Source organism: Silurus aristotelis (assembly GCF_946808225.1).
Source record: "Silurus aristotelis genome assembly, chromosome: 24".
NCBI classification, from domain to species: domain Eukaryota; kingdom Metazoa; phylum Chordata; class Actinopteri; order Siluriformes; family Siluridae; genus Silurus; species Silurus aristotelis.
Genome location: NC_139597.1, coordinates 10,048,814 through 10,068,273, shown reverse-complemented (window position 1 = coordinate 10,068,273; position 19,460 = coordinate 10,048,814). Strand labels below are relative to the sequence as shown.

The 19,460-nt window shown below is 38.8% G+C and overlaps 1 protein-coding gene across 2 annotated transcripts in view; it reads right to left on the bottom strand.

The window, feature by feature from the left end:
- strip2 (striatin interacting protein 2) overlaps window positions 1-19,460 on the bottom strand; it is a 35,730-nt gene that overhangs the window by 14,293 nt on the left and 1,977 nt on the right. The window contains exons 2-10 of one of the 2 annotated variants that reach the window (XM_083528389.1): window positions 14,848-14,917; window positions 13,973-14,047; window positions 10,498-10,632; window positions 9,697-9,817; window positions 5,189-5,257; window positions 4,581-4,687; window positions 4,358-4,485; window positions 3,033-3,221; window positions 1,555-1,605 (exon numbers count right to left, since the gene is read on the bottom strand). In XM_083528389.1, coding sequence (XP_083384515.1) covers window positions 1,555-1,605; window positions 3,033-3,221; window positions 4,358-4,485; window positions 4,581-4,687; window positions 5,189-5,257; window positions 9,697-9,817; window positions 10,498-10,632; window positions 13,973-14,047; window positions 14,848-14,917 — 945 coding nt within the window. The remainder of the gene's footprint in view (window positions 1-1,554; window positions 1,606-3,032; window positions 3,222-4,357; window positions 4,486-4,580; window positions 4,688-5,188; window positions 5,258-9,696; window positions 9,818-10,497; window positions 10,633-13,972; window positions 14,048-14,847; window positions 14,918-19,460) is intronic. The other variant, XM_083528390.1, reaches the window with a different exon arrangement.

The following is a 19,460-nucleotide window of genomic DNA, read 5'->3' as shown; positions in this document are numbered from 1 at the left end:
TGTTTTTCAGTATCAGGAACTGGGAGACTAGTCAGGATCGAGGTAAAGATGAATGCAGCAATGCTTGATGAAAACCTGCTCCAGAGCGCTCTGGACCTCAGACTGTCCAACTGGAAACCAACCCTAAGCACCCAGTTAATATAACAACGGGACGACTCTGTGAATGTCCTTGAGTGGCCCAGACAGAACCCAGACTTGAACCTGATTGAACATGTCTGGACAGATCTGAAAATGGCTGTGCACCGATGATCCCCATCCAACCTGATGAAGCTTGAGAGGTTCTGCAAAGAAGAGTAGGATAAACTGCCCATAAAGAGGTGTGACAAGCTTGTAGCATCATATTCAAAAAGACTTGAGGCTGTAATTTGGAATTAGGCTGTAACATAAAATGTGGCAAAAAGTGAAGCGCTGTGAATACTTTCCAGATGCACGGTACAAAATGTCATTTGCTATAAATACTTCAATAAATAATTTCTGAACATTCCAAAATTTTTCCAATAACAGATTCAAAAGCTCATCAATCCAAGAAAACCACTCGATGTGGTTTGGAAAACAACTTAGGATCCCTCAGAAGTCTGAGATGACCTTCTCATCCTGCTGCCACTATGACCTTCGCCAGGAACAGTGGATGAAATACAAACAAATGAATGAAATATAACATCATTCTGTTAAAAATTATGTTCACAAAGCTTTGACTGGCAGATTACAAAAAGTTGTGGCATATCAACATTGAGAGAGACTAACATCAGGGTGATGCTTATAGCCACTATTTCCCTGCTAATGGAGTCACTTTCCCTTTTCCACATCATGTCTTGTCTCACACCACAATTCTGAAATCCATCTTTCTAACAGATGGGATTTATTATGTCTTGGAACTCCTCAGGTTAGAATCCATCTCAGAGACTTACCAATCCACAGAGCTCCGGGAGGAATTTGAACCCTTGATGTAGCCCAGCAAACTTTTAGCAAAGAAAAATTTCACACTAATTTTGTGCATTCCAGTGGTGCATGTTTCATTCAGGCACAAACAAATCAACAAGTTCCTTATCGCTAGTGCTGTTCAAATGGATGAATGGCAAATTCCAGAGCAAGCATCAGGCATGGGTTGCATTAGTGGAACAGGTGTGTGTGTGTGTGTGTGCTCTTTTCCCCTTTGGTGTAATGCATGTGTGTGGTGGTCAGGTGGTTGTAGTGCTGTGGCTATGAATCAGCTATGACCGGCTGCTGCCTATGAAGAAAGCCATTCTGGTAGCTAGTCTGCTAGTGGGTGTGTATATTCATGAGTCTTAGGCCTAAAACAAAGTGGAGATGGACAGACATGAAAGTGAAGGACAGGACAGAGGCAGAGACGGATACAGATACAGAAAGAGAACTAAATGTCTGGCACATTTACTACACATTTCAGCCAGCCTTAAGCCTTATTAAGACCTCTCACCACTGAAGGCCTTCGTTTATACTCAAAAGAGCAAACTGCAGTGAATGAGGGAGGACATTGGAAGAGTGCAACAGCCCAAGACAGAGAAAATGCACACAAAAGGGGATCTGGGTAAAGACCTGCTTCTTGGCAAAGGGACTGTCTCCTTCCAAGCTATCAACAAAGGCACTCTGTAGGAACACAAGGAAGAAACGGGGATGAGCAATAAGAGAAAGCCAGAAAGAGACAGACAAAGAGAGGGTGAGACAGCAGAGAGACAGCAGGGTTGAAAGGTCAGAGAAGATGAGATCTAACAGGAATAAGGTCCTTTCATGTACGCTGTATACAAGGCAGACAGGTCAGTGAGTATGTTACAAGATTTCACTCACATCGCTGCACTGGGACTGCAGTGCTACTGCAATGTGTAAATGATAATTCATTTAGTGCTGCAGTGTGAAAAAACTAGCGCGTTGCCACTGGCATGTGAATGTATGTACAGTCAATATAAGGATAATGCTGTTATGTTACATAAAGCACAACAGGCATGCAGGAAGTGTGTGAGCTGAAGAACTTCATGATTAGTTCATTGGTTTGTAATTGCTAAAAAAGTAAATATAAAAAACTGAGGAGGATGTGTGAGAATGTTTCATGTTTTTCCGGTATAATTTTTTTAAACCTGTATTATCTTGTATCATTAGTCTTTGTCATTCATGAGTCACGAAATGTTCAAGTTAATGTCAAAATTCTGTATTTTGCAGTCCACACTGCTCATGTTTCAAGATGACGCAGATTAGAATTTCAGATTTTCTTCAACACTGAACCTGAACCTGAACTGCTACACTTTGCGTACAGTAATTAGTCTACATACAATAACCGATGCTGATGTGACATATTCCATACTAATCTAAGATTTGTTTTTAAAGATTGTCAGATTTGATCATTTTTTATTGCCATGTTACCATAACATTATATCTTTTTGTGCACTTTTCTGTTCACAAGCTTCAGAATTTGAGAGTTACAATATGATTTTCTGTCTGTTTTCCATGTATAAGCATTTTAGTGCGCTAATTAACATAATGAGCTTTTGTTGAGCAAGATACAGTCACTGGATTGAATTAAAAGCCATGTTAACTTACAGCATTTGCAATCCTCTCTGAACCTTTTATATTGCTGAGTGTAGAGCTGTGTAGATGTTTTGGGTTCTATAGTGTAAAAATGTGCTGTGTATATGTTCATTTATGGCATTTAACAGACACATTTTTTTCATCTCAGGAGACCAGAAGTGACAGCTTGGTGGTATTGGGATTTCAAACTCACGACCTTCAGATGCAAACTCCATCTAGTATATGTTTATAAGTAATGTTCTCCTCTGTAAATATCCCTGTTCCCACTGTGGACTGAAATTTTTTTATAGAATCAGCAGTATTATTTTGGTTTTGAGGATACGTGTTTGGATTCAGCGTTCCAGGGAGGGTCAATATATTGACAGATACATACACATATGCAAATTCCTACATATTGTGTTCTGTGTGTGTGTGTGTGTGTGTGTGTGTGTGTGTGTGTGTGTGTGTGTGTGTGTGTGTGTGTGCGTGTGTGCGTGTGTGTATGTGTGTCATACCCTGCGACTCCTGCGTCCCCTTTTTTGCTGTTGCTGCTGTTCAATGAGCTCCATTGCAGTGGCTGGTGGTGAGGCTGCTCTCATGCTCCTGACCACCTTTATACTGTCCTCTGGGAGTGGCGGCAGACGCAGCTTCTCTCTCGCTTTAACCTTCATCTCCTGCAGCTCCTCGAAACCACCGAGAGTGAACTAAAATACACACACACACACACACACACACACACACACACACACACACACACACACACACACACACACATATACACACACACACACATATACACACACACACACACACACACACACACACACACACACACACACACACACACACACACACATATACACATATACACATATACACACACACAATTGAATGGAAAAGTTCTGTCACCATATCTGTCATAGCGGTCATTGATTCTGCCAGCATCGAGTCAGGATCATTGTAGTCATACAACAAATGCTAGGCAAGTGCGTATAAAGGCATAGATGTGCATGTTGTATTTTTCTGCATAGTTTGAGAATTCGGTAAACTAACCAGAAACAGTGCAAAAAGGGGTTTTAGTATATATATATATATATATTAATCATGGTTTCAAATGCTTTCTGGGATGCTTTTCAGCTCACCATGGTTGTATGTGAGGTTGAAACAGTCATCATTCTCATCTGATCTCACACATCAACAAGACATTTCTATCCACAGAATTGCTAATTTTTTATTAATTTTTTTTTGCACATGAGATGCTGTTGTGTGTGAAAATCCCAAGAGATCTGCAGTTATGAAACACTCAAACCAGCCCATCTGGTACTGACAACACAATTTTTTGATGTGAAAAATGAAGCCTGTATGATTTTTCATGCTGCCACATGACTGTTTGAAGGGATACTTGCACTGTTATGCAGATGTATGTGCTTTTAAAGAGGATGATGGAAGTGTGGTGTACATTCACAAAGTCAGGCTGTTGGGGATATGACGGTACCTTATTGTTTAATCATGTAAATTTCTGTTTAACAAAGATGATACCAAGAACACACAGAAACTGATGGCACATTTCAAATATCAAAACTGTTGTTCTTATTATTTGTTGATTTCTGAATACGAAACATTGTATCGGGGAACTTTACACATGAGACCTCTAAAATCATTGTATACAAATATATCTGAGCTGTTTGATTCGCTTTATAATATGATATTATATTCAAATATTACTGCTGTTTGTGACAGTAGTATTAACAGTAATTATAGAAAAAAAATATACTGAATATACTAAATTATGAAAAAGAATATACTGTGTATGTCTGTGTGTCTGTGTGTGAAGACTGACCAGTATGGTCTTCCACAACAGCAGTAGCACTTTCTTCATTGGGAAGTGGGGGGCGCTCATACTGCAGAACTTGGTTACCATGGTGAAGAGGAGAAGGGCAAAGGGCTCCCCATTGTAAAGTGGTGAACCTAATGATGTGGAAGGCAGGTTAATCATCTATTACAAGGTCAACCCCCCCCCCCCCCCCCCACACACACACACACACACTAACCCACAAACTCACTCAGCTCGTTTCTGAAGGACTCTCGAGCCTTTTGCCACTCCGGCTTTTCGTCTCCTGTTTCCACCCGGATCGTCTCTACCATCAGATACATGACGCTCAGTAGAACCCTGCCCAACACACATTTTTAATAGTTTTCATTAATGTGTGTTAGTGTGCGTGTGTGCGTGTGTGTGTGTGTGTGTGTGTGTGTGTGTGTGTGTGTGTGTGTGTGTGTGTGTGTGTGTCTCATCAGAATTCACCCTGTGTCTTTTGCTTCCTAATTACCATAGTAAAAAGCAGCAGGTCTCTAATTCTAGCCCTTTTGCCCAGAGGGATTTCCCACTAAACATCTAATCAACTAGAGGAGTGATGACATTGGGATGAGAAGTGCAAGAAGAGGACAGCACTCAGAGATGAACTGACAGCTAAGGCTGGATTTAGCAAGCAATAATCTGAGCAGTCCCTGTTTCTGCACCCATAGGGCTCGGTCTAATAGAGTGGGGAGTGCAGAACTGAGGTCTGGATGAGATGCTGATTGAATGTGTGTGTGTGTGTTTCTGAGCATGTCTTTAGAAGAAGCTTCAGAGAGGTAAGTCAATTGCTGAAATTGTTTCTGGAATATTTCTCACCTGAGTTCAGTGCTGTCTGCCAGGGAGATGGCAGGTTTCCTGACAGCACTGCTACATGCCTGGTTATTGCTGTTTGAGTGAAACACACAAAAAAAAAAAAAAGAAACCAAATATAGATGCAAACAGACTCTAAACATCTAACTATAAATCTTACATAAGCCCTGGGTCAGACAAAATGTCAGCATAATGTTATATTTGTATAGTGTCTTTCTTTCACATGGGTGCACGAGTGAGTTTAGAAATGTAATAACAAATACACACACATTACATAATACAAATTAATTATTCATACTTTCAGAGAAAACGTTCACATTCAAAGCTCACTTATGAAACCTAAACATTAAAGCACAATGTGGTGTGATGCTGAATTTTACATCAGTGTATTACAACAATTAAAGGGGTTCATTTTCCAATAACAACACATCCTTCACAAGGCTCTCTTATAAACCATTGAACACAATACAACCAACAAGGTTGTCTCTGCCGATAAGAACTCCAGTCCTTTGGTAAACTATTTCAGACAATTGACCTTACTGTGACCTTGATCTTGTTTGGATCAGTTCCAAAATCTGTTTGTTACAGTGGTATTTTTTTCATATATTATACTATCCTACTTTAAATAACAAATATTTAACTATACATTCTGAGAAATCCCACTATTAAGCTTTAAAAGGAAATAATGACGTTTATCGAATAACAACTAACAGTGAGTGTCTATAAATTGAGTGCCATTTAAAAGCACTCAGGATCTTTACAACATCCAGCTCAGTTCCACCTCCAGCATACCCGATTCCACTCGGCACCGAGGCCATAGTTCAGTGAGCAAAGCAGATCACTTCACAGAATCAAATCACATAACAAGGCTGTGGTTTTTTTTCTTTATTCACTAGCATGGTACATATCATTCAATGTGAAACCCCTGTATTTAATTATTTAAAAGTTCTCCTGCCTCTTTTATTTTCCTTTTTATGCCAACTGAATCACAGCTGAGGGAACAAGCAGAAATGAACAACATGTGCAGTTGAGTATTGCATGGTACAAATTCATAATCCCACATTTCATTTTTGTTTCATTGCCAGCTGTTATGTGTGGTTAATAAATAACCATGGTCAATTTGGAGAAACGCTGAGACAAACGGGTCCCATGTCAAAGAATTGGTTCAGAAATCAGACACCTTTTCCATTCTTTTCCAAGTTTTTCCAAGTTTTCCATGTCCCAAGTTTTCAATATCACAGTCATATCATAATGTTTAAGACTTTATTACCCATAGTCAGTAAAATTTATGTTGATTTTACATTTCATAACCATGATCCTTGGTATGCTTACTGCATAAAGCATAGAAAAATGCTGTTGTAGAATGTATATAGTAAACTATATGTTCACTGCAATGCTACAGTGGGGCAAAAAAGTATTTAGTCAGCCACCAATTGTGCAGGTTCTCCCAATTAAAAAGAAGAGAAGAAAAGAGAAGAGAAGAGAAGAGAAGAGAAGAGAAGAGAAGAGAAGAGAAGAGAAGAGAAGAGAAGAGAAGAGAAGAGAAGAGAAGAGAAGAATAAGTGATTTGTGATCTGCGAGAGTGAAAGTGAAAGTTTATAGGACTGTGGCGAGACCTGCAATGTTGTATGGTTTAGAGACAGTGGCTTTGAGTAAAAGACCGGAGGTGGAGCTGGAGGGACAGCACATGTAGGACAAAGTGAGATTGAGATGGTTTGGACATGTGCAGAGGAGGGACATGGGGTATATCGGTTGGAGAATGCTGAGGATGAAGCCAGCAGGAAGGAGGAAAAGAGGAAGGCCAAAGAGGGCGTTCATGGATGTATTGAGGGAAGACATGCAGGTAGTTGGTTTGAAAGAAGCAGATGTAGAGGACAGGAGGGGTATGGAGACGGATGATCTGCTGTAGCGACCCCTAATGGGAGAAGCCGAAAGAAGAAGATTAAAGGTAAAGGTGTATATATATATATATATATATATATATATATATATATATATATATATATATATATATATATATATATATATATATATATATATATATATACACACACACACACCTATTTTATCTTGATTTTTATTAAAATATAGAAGTATAAAATATAAAATATAAAATATCGTAAAAGCTGGTTACAATAGTTAAAAAAAAAGGAGTTGATTTGACTACACTGTGTGCTTGGGGTAATTTTTTTGCCATAGCTTAAAAAACATGCCAGTGTAAAAAGCATGCCAGTGTAAAAAGCATGCCAGTGTAAAAAGCTTGCTAGTGTAAACAGCATACAGAACGTGCATTATTGTGCCATCTAATGCCTATGCATCCATTTATACCATCCTTTAATTTACATTTACAACCTGTTTTAACCTCTAATCACTCAGATGAGAAGGCCTGATTAATATGTGTCAGCACAAAAGTTCACACACGGCTGTGTTCCCCTTCTGCAGTTTGAGCTGACAGCCAGAGAAGCTAAATAATAATAACAAGCTTGGATGCAGAGCACATTAATACAAGGGCAACTTGTTTTTGAACTGCACTCCAAGCCACTTATCCACAGCGAAAATGGACGAAGAAGGAGAGAGGGAGAGAATGCAATATTTAAATGTTAATCCCTTCCGCTCAACTCGATTTGAATTCTGAATACCATGAAGCGATTATAAAGCAATTCTTTATTTGGCTTTGCAGATCTCAAGGTTTTCATCTTTCCTGATAACACTGATAACATTCATTCTTCATTCTTGATAACATTTCTCCTTTTTGATAAACACTTACCTGATATTTTGTGCACTGGTGCAACTAAGAATCTTTTTCCCCCTATTACTCAGTTATAATACCACAGCAGGACCAGACATGCTATTAATCTGACTGAACAAAAATAGCTATCCTACAGGAGCACCATAGCAGTGTGTAACAAACCCATTTCAAAGCAAAGCTGAACACCACTGAGATTGAATCACTGCACAGTGAATGACTGCGGCAGGACAGGAGAGGTGTCTCATTAGGGCAGGCCTAGAGAGAGCCGCACACACTAATACAGCACCAGCAGCAGCCAGGACATGACAGCTGTTTCCAGCCTGTTTCCTCAGGAGATTCACAGGAAGTGAGGGGTAAAAATAGATCTGGCTTCCCCGCCACAGAGAGCAGAGGTTCTTAGGTCCTCGGGCGTCATGCTGAGCGTTTCTGTCGTGTCCTCAAGTGAAGTATTTAAGCTCATGTCACTTTGCTACAACACAGTGCTCAAGTGCTAATCAGAGTAAATGTAAAAAATATGACCCAAGCTCTCAGTGGCCCTTTCCTAAATATATAAATGTCACAAAAATTCTGTCTTAACAAAAAGTCGACTGTTACTTTCAACAAATAATAATTTAAGCAAAATGCTTAATTAACTTTTAGACAATGTAGAACGTAGAATTTACATTTATAGTTTGGGGGGGTTTACTTCACACATCAATTTGAAATCACTGTCAAGTTTAGAACTAGGCCATGGCTGATTGTAACTTTAACATTTATCTCTGTTTGATAGTGTGTCTAATTTTAGCAGTCAGCAGTCATAGACACAAACACAACTGCAATGCTATGCCACGTTCTGTGTGGAGTTCTTACATGCACTGCATTACGTACTATTTCATTTTTCTTCTACCACCAGTAATGTCCTGCCTCTCTCTATGAATTCAACAGATTTAACCTCCTCAGTATTTAACCATAATATTCAACGTTTTGGTACACAATGGAGCAATGTACAAGGGGCGTTCAAGTCAAACCGAGACTTAGTTTTACAGATATAAAAATGGACACTAGACAGTTCTACACGCAATAGTAAGCGACTAGTGTGTCCTATTACTTATAAGCGGCACACGTTATGGGAAATTCCAGAGAACATCAATAAAGATGACAGATAAAAGCGTAATTTCGTGTGGGGATGGAACGAATCTTTCCAGGCGTTAGTTAAACACTGGGATAAGTGTATAAATGTAGCAGGAGAGTATGTTGAAAAATAAATGCAGTTTTCACTCCTTGAATTTTGAATAATTTATAATATATATATATAATTCTTATAATTTAAGAATAATTTATAACTGCATTTTTAAAGTTATTCAGGTTATTGTATTCGTAAGTGCAGTGATTTATTACCATCCCCTGTGCATCAGTTATCCGAGAGAGTATGACCTTAACTTCTGATGTCAGTGATTTTGAATAAGAATATACTAACACAAGCCAGAAGGAGAGTCATGAAGGAATGAAGAAACAAGCTGAATTACAAATGCAATCATGTATGGTCATAATGTTGTCTTTGGAAGAAATGAGATGGAAGTGAATATTTGTGGAGCAGTAAAATACAATGAGAAATGAAAAAAGGAACAGATACACAAAGGATAGCTGACCAAAAATATAAACATATGTCAATGTTTAAGGCTTAAATAGCTTTATGTTTACAAATTAGACACTGCACCTTTAAAATCTGCACATATGTACATGCTTACAAATACACACACACAAAATCTGAGAAGAGAAGACTCACTCAATCTCCATGCTGAGCAGCTCCAGCAGCGCAGTGAAGATGCCCATTTCATAAAGCAGAAAGACATTGTGTCGTGACCAATGGAGAACATCCACTTCTGTGTTACACTCATCAAACGCCCCTTTATAGACACACATTCACACACAAAAGAGTATTTAGGAATTTGGTATATGTGCATACATACACATACATATACATCTGTCTTTACAGTCTCTATCCTACAAGTGTGTGTACACTATATGAAAAAAAAAGTTTTTTGTGAACACCTGACCAAAGGATTCATATGCTTTTTGAACATCCCCTTCTTCACATTTAGGTACTATGTGTTGTTATTATATTCTTTAATCTGCTGGTAAGATGTTCCACTACAGTTTATTGTGTGAAAATCTTTATTGTTGTGAAGATCTTTGCTTATTCAGCCACAAGAGTGTTAGTAAAGTCAGGTACTGATGTAGGGTGAGGAGGCCTCTGGTGCACCCAGCATTCCAGGTCATCCCAAAGGTGTTCAATAGTGTTTAGGTCTGAGCTTAATAGCAGGATGCTCAAGATATTCCACTTCAACCCATGTAAAGTATATCATCATAGAGCTGGCTTTGTGCACAGGGGTATTGTCATGCCAGAACAGGTTTGGGTCTCCTAGTTCAAGTAAAGGAAAAATTTAATGCTACTGCATTTAAGACATCCTTTAAAATGTTGTGCCTCCAATTTTATATACTATATAAATATACTATATAAATAAACTGTGTGTGTGTGTGTGTGTGTGTGTGTCTGTGTGTGTGTGTGTGTGTGTGTGTGTAGTACCCTGAGCTAGGTAGAGTATAGCCCGAGCCACTTTGAGTCTCCTGTCTCTGTCTGTGACCTCGAGAGCATCCAGCAGTTGCATGATATATGCCCTCTGTTCATCCACACTCAGCTCTAACCATCTCCTGCTCTTTACTGACACACACATACAAAGAGAGATAGAAAGTGTGTGTGTGTGTGTGTGTGTGTGTGTGTGTGTGTGTGTGTGTGTGTGTGTGTGTGTGTGTGTGTGTGTGTGTGTGTGTGTGTGTGTGTGTGAGAGAGAGAGAGGGAGAGAGAGAGAGCAGAGAGCGAGAGAGAGAGACAGAGACAGAGAGAGAGTGAGTGAATACACACATATTCAAATAGACTCCACTCTCACTGTTGCTCAATAACTCCTTTTTCCTGTTTGTTTGAATTCACAAGTTATTGCACTGCAAATCTTAAATGCTGATTCTCTGCATAACTCTATCTCAACATGACACATTTCTCAAGTGGTTAGAGATTTAAAAGGAGAAAGACTTTTTTGCAGAGTCAACCAATTTAAAAAGAAGGGCAGAGCGGATCTGACAGGTGAAGTGGCAAAGGAGCAAACAGTCAAGCTGTTGAGCGAGAAAAAGGGAGTGCGAGCAAACACAAGAGCACTGCAAGGTCTTACAAGGTGATCTAAGCTTATACACACAGTAAAGAAATAAACCCATGGGAAAACCAACATGAGCAACAACACTGTGCACTCATGTGCTTAGATCAGTATAAACACACGTGCCACCTTTGACACAAATAAAGTATATATGTATTAAATGTATTAAATACGTATAGTTGTCTAGTCTTTGTAAAGTTTTTGTAATGCTCAAGCGCATTTGTAACCTAATCAGTATTTTACCGCTTTCAGAATGTCTGCAGGATTTGTGTGAGATTAATTAAACACTTCTTTCCTCAGTAAATACACTACTAATGTGAAAAGTGTTCATGTAATTATGGAGAAAAGAAGATGTATTTTATTTAAAGTTATTAAGCTACAAATCAGCATATTTCTCTCTCTCTCACACACACACACACACACACACACACACACACTAGGGATCGTAAGATTCCCCAATTTGCATTGGTGCATCTGCATAAAAATTAGCGATGCATCAATTTTAAAAAGTGTGCATTGGATAAGTTGGCATTTGTATCATGATGCATCGTTTTCAATATATTTGCGACGGTAAAAATCTTTTTATTTATATATAATTATAAGCAGTGTTGGGGGTAACGCGTTACAAGTAACGTGCGTTGCGTAATAATATTACTTTTCTGGAGTAACGAGTAAAGTAGCGCGTTACTTTATGAATTTACACATTAATATCTGAGTTACTTTTTTAAAAAAGTAATGCGAGTTACTTTTCAGTTAAATTATTTTGCTTAAAAAAATGTATGAATTAAAATGAACGTAGTCACGTAGAATCGTGCACTCAAACGTGCGAGCCGCAGGAACAGAAGCTGGTCAGAAGCGGAGATGGCAAACCAGAGAATTACATTACTGTGATGGAAGTGTTCTTATTATTTTGAAATAGTCGAGGAAAAGGAGAAAGGAATAATGGTTAAGTGTAGATTATGTGTTGGTGAAAAGCTCTTGTCAACTGCAAAAAATACCACTTAAAAAAAAAAAAAAAAACATCTGCATGCAAAGCACAGCACTACAGATCTATTGACTGCTCAGAATAAAAGTTCACATGTACACATGTACGATGCCATCACAGCGGAGACAGAGAGCAAATTCACAGCTCATTTGCTCTTTGTGGGTAGATAAACTGCCACGGTCACTGATAATAGCGCAAACTTTGTAAAAGCGTTCAGAATGTTTCAAGCTGATGATGAAGCAGAGAATGATGTAGACGAGGACGATGTCATATTTACAGAATTGCACGATGTTTTACGAGATGACAGCGAAAGGTATGTTCTCCCTCCACATCACCGGTGTGCAGCCCACACGTCTTTTGCCCTAATATAACTTATTTCTTAATGGCAATCATCTATATTACACCTGTTACACCTGTAAGGCGTGAAAGAGATACAAGTAACGCAAAAGTAATATAACGTGTTACTTTCCATAAAAAGTAACGCTTAATTTACTTTTTTGGGGAGTAACTCAATATTGTAATGCGTTACTTTTAAAAGTAACGTTGCCCAAAACTGATTATAAGTATATGCACTATATTTTTATTAGTTACAAATTTATATATTGGAAAACGTTGATGAGTCTCGATTTCTGCTGCGACATTCGGATGTTGGGGTCAGAATTTGGCGTCGACAACATGAAAGCATTGATCCATCCTGACTTGTATCAACGGTTTAGGCTGGTGGTGGTGGTTTAATGGTGTGGGGGATATTTTCTTGGCACACTTTGGGCCCATTAGTACCAAATGAGTATCATGTCAATGCCACAGCCTACCTGAGTATTGTTGCTGACCATGTCCATCCCTTTATGACCACAGTGTACCCATCTTCTGATGGCTACTTCCAGCAAGATAACGCTCCATGTCATAAAGCGCGAATCATCTCAGACTGGTTTCTTGAACATGACAATGAGTTAACTGTACTCAAATGGCCTCCACAGTCACCAGATCTAAATCCAATAGAGCACCTTTGGGATGTGGTGGAACGGGAGATTCGCATCATGGATGTGCAGCTGACAAATCTGCAGCAACTGCGTGATGCTATCATGTCAATATGGACTAAAATCTCTGAGGAATGTTTCCAGTACCTTGTTGAATCTATGCCACGAAGGATTAAGGCAGTTCTGAAGGCAAAAGGGGGTCCAACCCAGTACTGGTAAGGTGTACCTAATAAAGTGGCTGGTGAGTGTATAATACTCTGTGGGCATTAGATCCTCTAAAATTTGAAATATTATCCTGTGAACCCAATATGTTAATTTGTGTTTACACCTTATTGAACACTACCCACCACTTTATTTCAGAGTCTCAGTATGTTAAAGCCAACATACTACAGGACAGTACAGTCTGTCTACACAAAACTGACCAGATTGGACCACAAACTGTGTAGGTTGAGCCCATGACCTAATATGTTGTGGAAGTGTCATAAGTATAAGAACTGAATAAACACAACTCTTCATACAGCATGAGGCATAGTGAGCTGTACTTTGTTAAGTTTTTGGGCTCTATGTACTTTCCTGCAGTGTTTACCTTACGCACACACAAGCGCACATGTACTCACATACACAGGAACTGTTTCATTATGCTGACAGTTCATTTCTCTCTCTCTCTTTTGGGAGCTTTCAATTAATCAGCTCCTTCCATCTCCCTCTCAGCTCTTCTCATATAGCACACTTTCTCTGTAAAAAGCTACCATCCCACCACAAAAACCAGCCACATTGTTGGCACATGCACAAAAACATACACAAACATGAACACACAAATGTCCACAGCTGAAGCAAACTGCGAAGGTTCACATGACACTGCAACTGAACAGGACGTAATAGATGTGACAATACCGTGACTCCTAAAATCCTCTTCAAAGCAGTTCCTGTTCAGACCGAACTCAGGCTCCTCTGTGTAACTGTACAGCTCTGAAAGAGAAAAAAATAGTGGTACAGCAGGCCCAAGAAAAAAATGTGCTGAATGTTATCACCATGCAGGATTTTTTAAATGGTTTAATGCACAGCACAGCGTGGTCATAAACCCTTTTAGCTCTACTTCATTTGCATAAGCCTGTGTTTCCTATGATTTTAATGTGCTATTGCGTGGCATAGTGGGTTTCTGTCCCATAGCTCATTCAATCCTAAGCTCTATGTCTGAGTTTCTTCCGGGTTCTCTGGTTTTCTTCCACCTCTTTAAAATGTCTGTTTGGTGACTATAGTGCAGTAGTATTCCCCTTGGCATAAACAAGTAAGCACGTGTTTATGTCCGATGCCATGCAAAGAATTGGTATCTGGTTTAGTGTGCTCTGCCTCTAATGCAACTCTGACCTCATTAAAGATGAACAAATGTGGCAGGAACAATTACTAAAGATAAACACTGATCTACATAGAAAATAAAAGAACAAGCAACAATCCAGACAACAAACAATAAATAATAAAATTAAACAATCCAACTTGGCAAACAGAGGCGTTTCGTGAGAGGAAAATATTATAAAAAATCTCTCTTAATCATAAACAAAGACGAGGTAGAAGGTGGATGGATGTAAAATAGGTTTAATGGTCTATAAATTAGTGTATAATGTTAGCAAGTCCATACTGTCACAATAACCATACGGTCCTTTAAAGTTCCTGTGACCTGGTATGTGTGTGTGTGTGTGTGTGTGTGTGTGTGTGTGTGTGTGTGTGTGTGTGTGTGTGTGTGTGTGTGTGTGTGTGTGTGTGTGTGTCACCTGAGAGTTCAGCAGTCAGGCTATCAGTGTCCCCATACTCAAACTCCAGATTGGGGGATTCCATGGAACCCTGAAGAAATGAACAAAACATACTTCATGAGCTCTGAAACGAAAACACACACTGAGCAGCCTGGATAGCTTACAAGTCTGAAACACACTCTTCAGGTTCTGCCACTATTTCCCCTCACTCTGAGGCTTTTACCAGCACTGTTTTTTTGTGTGATTATGCAAATAGGAGGATCTGTGAGTAGAGGAAGTTGCAAGAAGCATATCTAAGGAAACTGGAGGGAATACACAGAGAAATACTCTACATTTCTGGGAGTAGACTAACCGTCATTTCCATCCAATGATCTACATACTGAGTCTGAGTCAGGAATTACATTATAGGTTAGTGTTGTGCAAGCACATACTCATTCAAAACATATCCACAGAGCCAGAAGGAAACCACATATACACGAAGACTGAAACATGTATCTACTTGCTTTTTAATTTGTGTACAATAGCAAAAAACACACAGACTGCTTAATGCTAGTATTTCTAGAGTCTTGAAAGCTGAATAAACAAACATCTTTTACATCAACTACATTTTATAGATTTTGTCTACATAGCAGACTGACACTCACACTGGCAGCTGGATTGTAAAAAGTGTCAAACTATCAAACAACTTGACATTAAATGCAGCTTGAGATGTCATGCTCCTTTTGAAACCAAGAGTCAATATCCAGACAGTAACCCTTTACAATAAAGACAAACAGTGCATCACTGTTCTAATATCCCTCTTTCCTTAACCTCAGCAGCCACATCTACTGCCATTCCTGAAATTGTTTTTGTACTCAGTTACAGACTAAAAACACAGGATTTCCAAATATTTCTTTGACTTTTGTAGTCTTCCCTTCTGTCGTTGCTTTACTGTGATTATATTTTAAAGCACTTGCCTTAGACTGTGGCGGAGAATCGGTTTATTTTAACACATTTGCCTTACATTGTCCTAGACTTTGTCCTCTTTCCAGAACACATCCCCATGGCAGAAAACCTGTTTTCCTTTAATCACATGCCTATACCTGAAGCTCTGTCCCTAAATGGTAAATAACCAACTACTTACAAAAACAGAAACGATAATGTACTTAAAGTGGTACATTAACTCAAACCTGTGGTGTGCTTTGCAGCAGAAGTATTGTCAAAACAGCGATTTCAGGCGATGAAGCAACACTTTTTGACCAATCAGATTTGAGATTTAGTTTAGATTTACCTTTAGTATTATGTTATTGGTGATTTATGTGTGTCAAATTATTGTGTAAAAGAAGCTATTCCAGTAAAACTAGCTTTCACTGTGTTTTTTCCCATGATTTCATTTTCATGTCAAATTTCCAACATCAGTAGATGCAGATATTTAGATGCCTCTCTGCATAAAACCTCTCCAGGCAGAAAATGTCCCCTCTGACTGCAATCCACTCTGTCTAGATCCAGTTCTGTTATCCATGTGGAACAGATTTTCTTGCGAGCAAGGTATAAAGTTCATGAGATACACATATATACAAATAAACAAAAATATGTGGTCCATCCAATTGGTTCTTCAACACACTTTTGCTACACTTTGAAAGGACACAATTATATAGATCACTTAAACTAATCAGCCCAAACCTGTTCTAGCATAACAAAGCCCCTATGCACAAAGTGAGCTCCATTAAGACATGGTTTGTTTACATTTACGCCATTTGGCAAACACCCTTATCCAGTGAGACTTACAATCGAGCATTTGAGGGTTAAGGTCCTTGCTCAAGAGCCCAGCAGTAGCAGCTTGTTGGTGCTGGGATTTGAACTTGTAACCTTCTGAACCAGAGTCCAATTCTTAACTGCTGAGCTACCACGTTGAGTGAAAAAACTTCATATGCTGGACATTGTCCCAATTAGGTTTACAAAAATATGTATATATTCCAGATATCGTTTTTTTTTATTTATAAATGTGTAACTAAAAGATGATGAGTAAGTTAGAGGTGATGGTATATATTAAAACTATATATATATTAAAACTAATATAAATTTATATATATATATATATATATATAGCATGAAGAAAGTGTTAATTGTGTTAACAGGACCCTATAAGCTCATAAGCAATTTGTAAAAAAAAGAGCATCATTTCTAATTCTACTAATTTAAATGTTATTCTATTCTAGAATTGTGGTTTCTGTGTGGTACCATTCACACTAATCTCATGGTGATGAGGCTTCAGGCTGTTCATCTTTAGTGGCCATCCTAAACCAGAATGAGTGATTTATTTATTTATTTTTTTCTTGTGGATAAATGAGCACAAATCCCTCAAGTAGCACTCCATAATTTAATAACAACTATAGGGGGAATAAATCTGGGATGTCATCAAGCACATAAAGCTGTGATGTTCGAGTGTACATATACTTTTGGGCCATATAGTGTACATTTTTATTCTACAGGGAAAGCTTTTATTTACATATACAGTACAGACCAAAAGTTTGGACACACCATCTAATTCAAAAAGTTTTCTTTATTTTCATGACTATGAAAATTGTAGAGTCACACTGAAGGCATCAAGGGCTATTTGACCAAGAAGGAGAGTGATGGGGTGCTGCGCCAGATGATCTGGCCTCCACAATCACCGGACCTGAACCCAATCGAGATGGTTTAGGGGTGAGCTGGACCGCAGAGTGAAGGCAAAAGGGCCAACAAGTGGCAAGCATCTCTCGGGGAACTCCTTCAAGACTGTTGGAAGACCATTTCAGGTGACTACCTCTTGAAGCTCATCAAGAGAATGCCAAGAGTGTGCAAAGCAGTAATCAAAGCAAAAGGTGGCTACTTTGAAGAACCTACAATATGACATTTTTCAGTTGTTTCACACTTTTTTGTTATGTATATAATTCCATATATAATTCCACGTGTGTTAATTCTTCAGTGTGAATCTACAATTTTCATAGTCATGAAAATAAAGAAAACTCTTTGAATGAGAAGGTGTGTCCAAACTTTTGGTCTGTACTGTATATATATATATATATATATATATATATATATATATATATATATATATATATATATATATATATATATATATATATATATATATACAGTGAGGAAAATAAGTATTTGAACACCCTGCTCTTTTGCAAGTTCTCCCACTTAGAAATCATGGAGGGGTCTGAAATTGTCATCGTAGGTGCATGTCCACTGTGAGAGACATAATCTAAAAAAAAAAATCCAGAAATCACAATATATGATTTTTAAACTATTTATTTGTATGATACAGCTGCAAATAAGTATTTGAACACCTGTCTATCAGCTAGAATTCTGACCCTCAAAGACCTGTTAGTCTGCCTTTAAAATGTCCACCTCCACTACATTTATTATCCTAAATTAGAGGCACCTGTTTGAGGTCGTTAGCTGCATAAAGACACCTGTCCACCCCATACAATCAGTAAGAATCCAACTACTAACATGGCCAAGACCAAAGAGCTGTCCAAAGACACTAGAGACAAAATTGTACACCTCCACAAGGCTGGAAAGGCCTACGGGGAAATTGCCAAGCAGCTTGGTGAAAAAAGGTCCACTGTTGGAGCAATCATCAGAAAATGAAAGAAGCTAAACATGACTGTCAATCTCTCTCGGACTGGGGCTCCATGAAGGATCTCACCTCTTGGGGTCTCAATGATCCTAATGAAATCAGCCCAGAACTACACGGGAGGAGCTGGTCAATGACCTGAAAAGAGCTTTCAAGATCTGTGTGGAGGAGTGGGCCAAAATCCCTCCTGCAGTGTGTGCAAACCTGGTGAAAAACTTACAGGAAACGTTTGACCTCTGTAATTGCAAACAAAGGCTCCTGTACCAAATATTAACATTGACTTTCTCAGGTGTTCAAATACTTATTTTCCTCACTGTATATATATATATATATATATATAGATAGAGAGAGAGAGAGAGAGAGAGAGAGAGAGAGAGAGAGAGAGAGAGAGAGAGAGAGAAAGAGAGAGAGAGAGAGTATGCATAGGTACACTGTATGTATTACCTCCTTTTGCATCTCTCACACAGATGTGGTTGGGTGTTTAAAAGCATAAAATTGTGCATGTTTTTTGATTGTTAATTGCACCACACCTTGCCAGGGATCTGTACAATATCAGCAGCGTGAACGAGACATCCCTTCTCCCCACACTGTTCCCAGCATGCTGTGTTACTCACTCAACCACCCACGCCTTATATCTTAGAACAAGCACGTCCCAATTAGGGAGAAAATATGTGTATATTTTTGCACAGCTCTAACTGAGCAAACAGGGACTGAAGTAGGTGTAACACAGACATATACAACACACACACACACACACACACACACACACACACACGCAAATTTTTTATAGAGAGTGGTGCTTATTTTGGTCTTCAGGAGCAGATGGCACTGAGAGCCAGAGAAGAGCTCTGGCTGAGAGGCGCGAGGAAATGCACGGTTTTCCTCTCAGACATGTTTCCAGAAGGATGCTCCCTGTGTGTCACCGTCAAGTATTCTCTTAATAAGAGCCTCCAATCCATACGCCTAATTTGAGAGACTACAGACAGATCAATAGCACTACGAGAATGTGAGACGAACCGTGGACAAA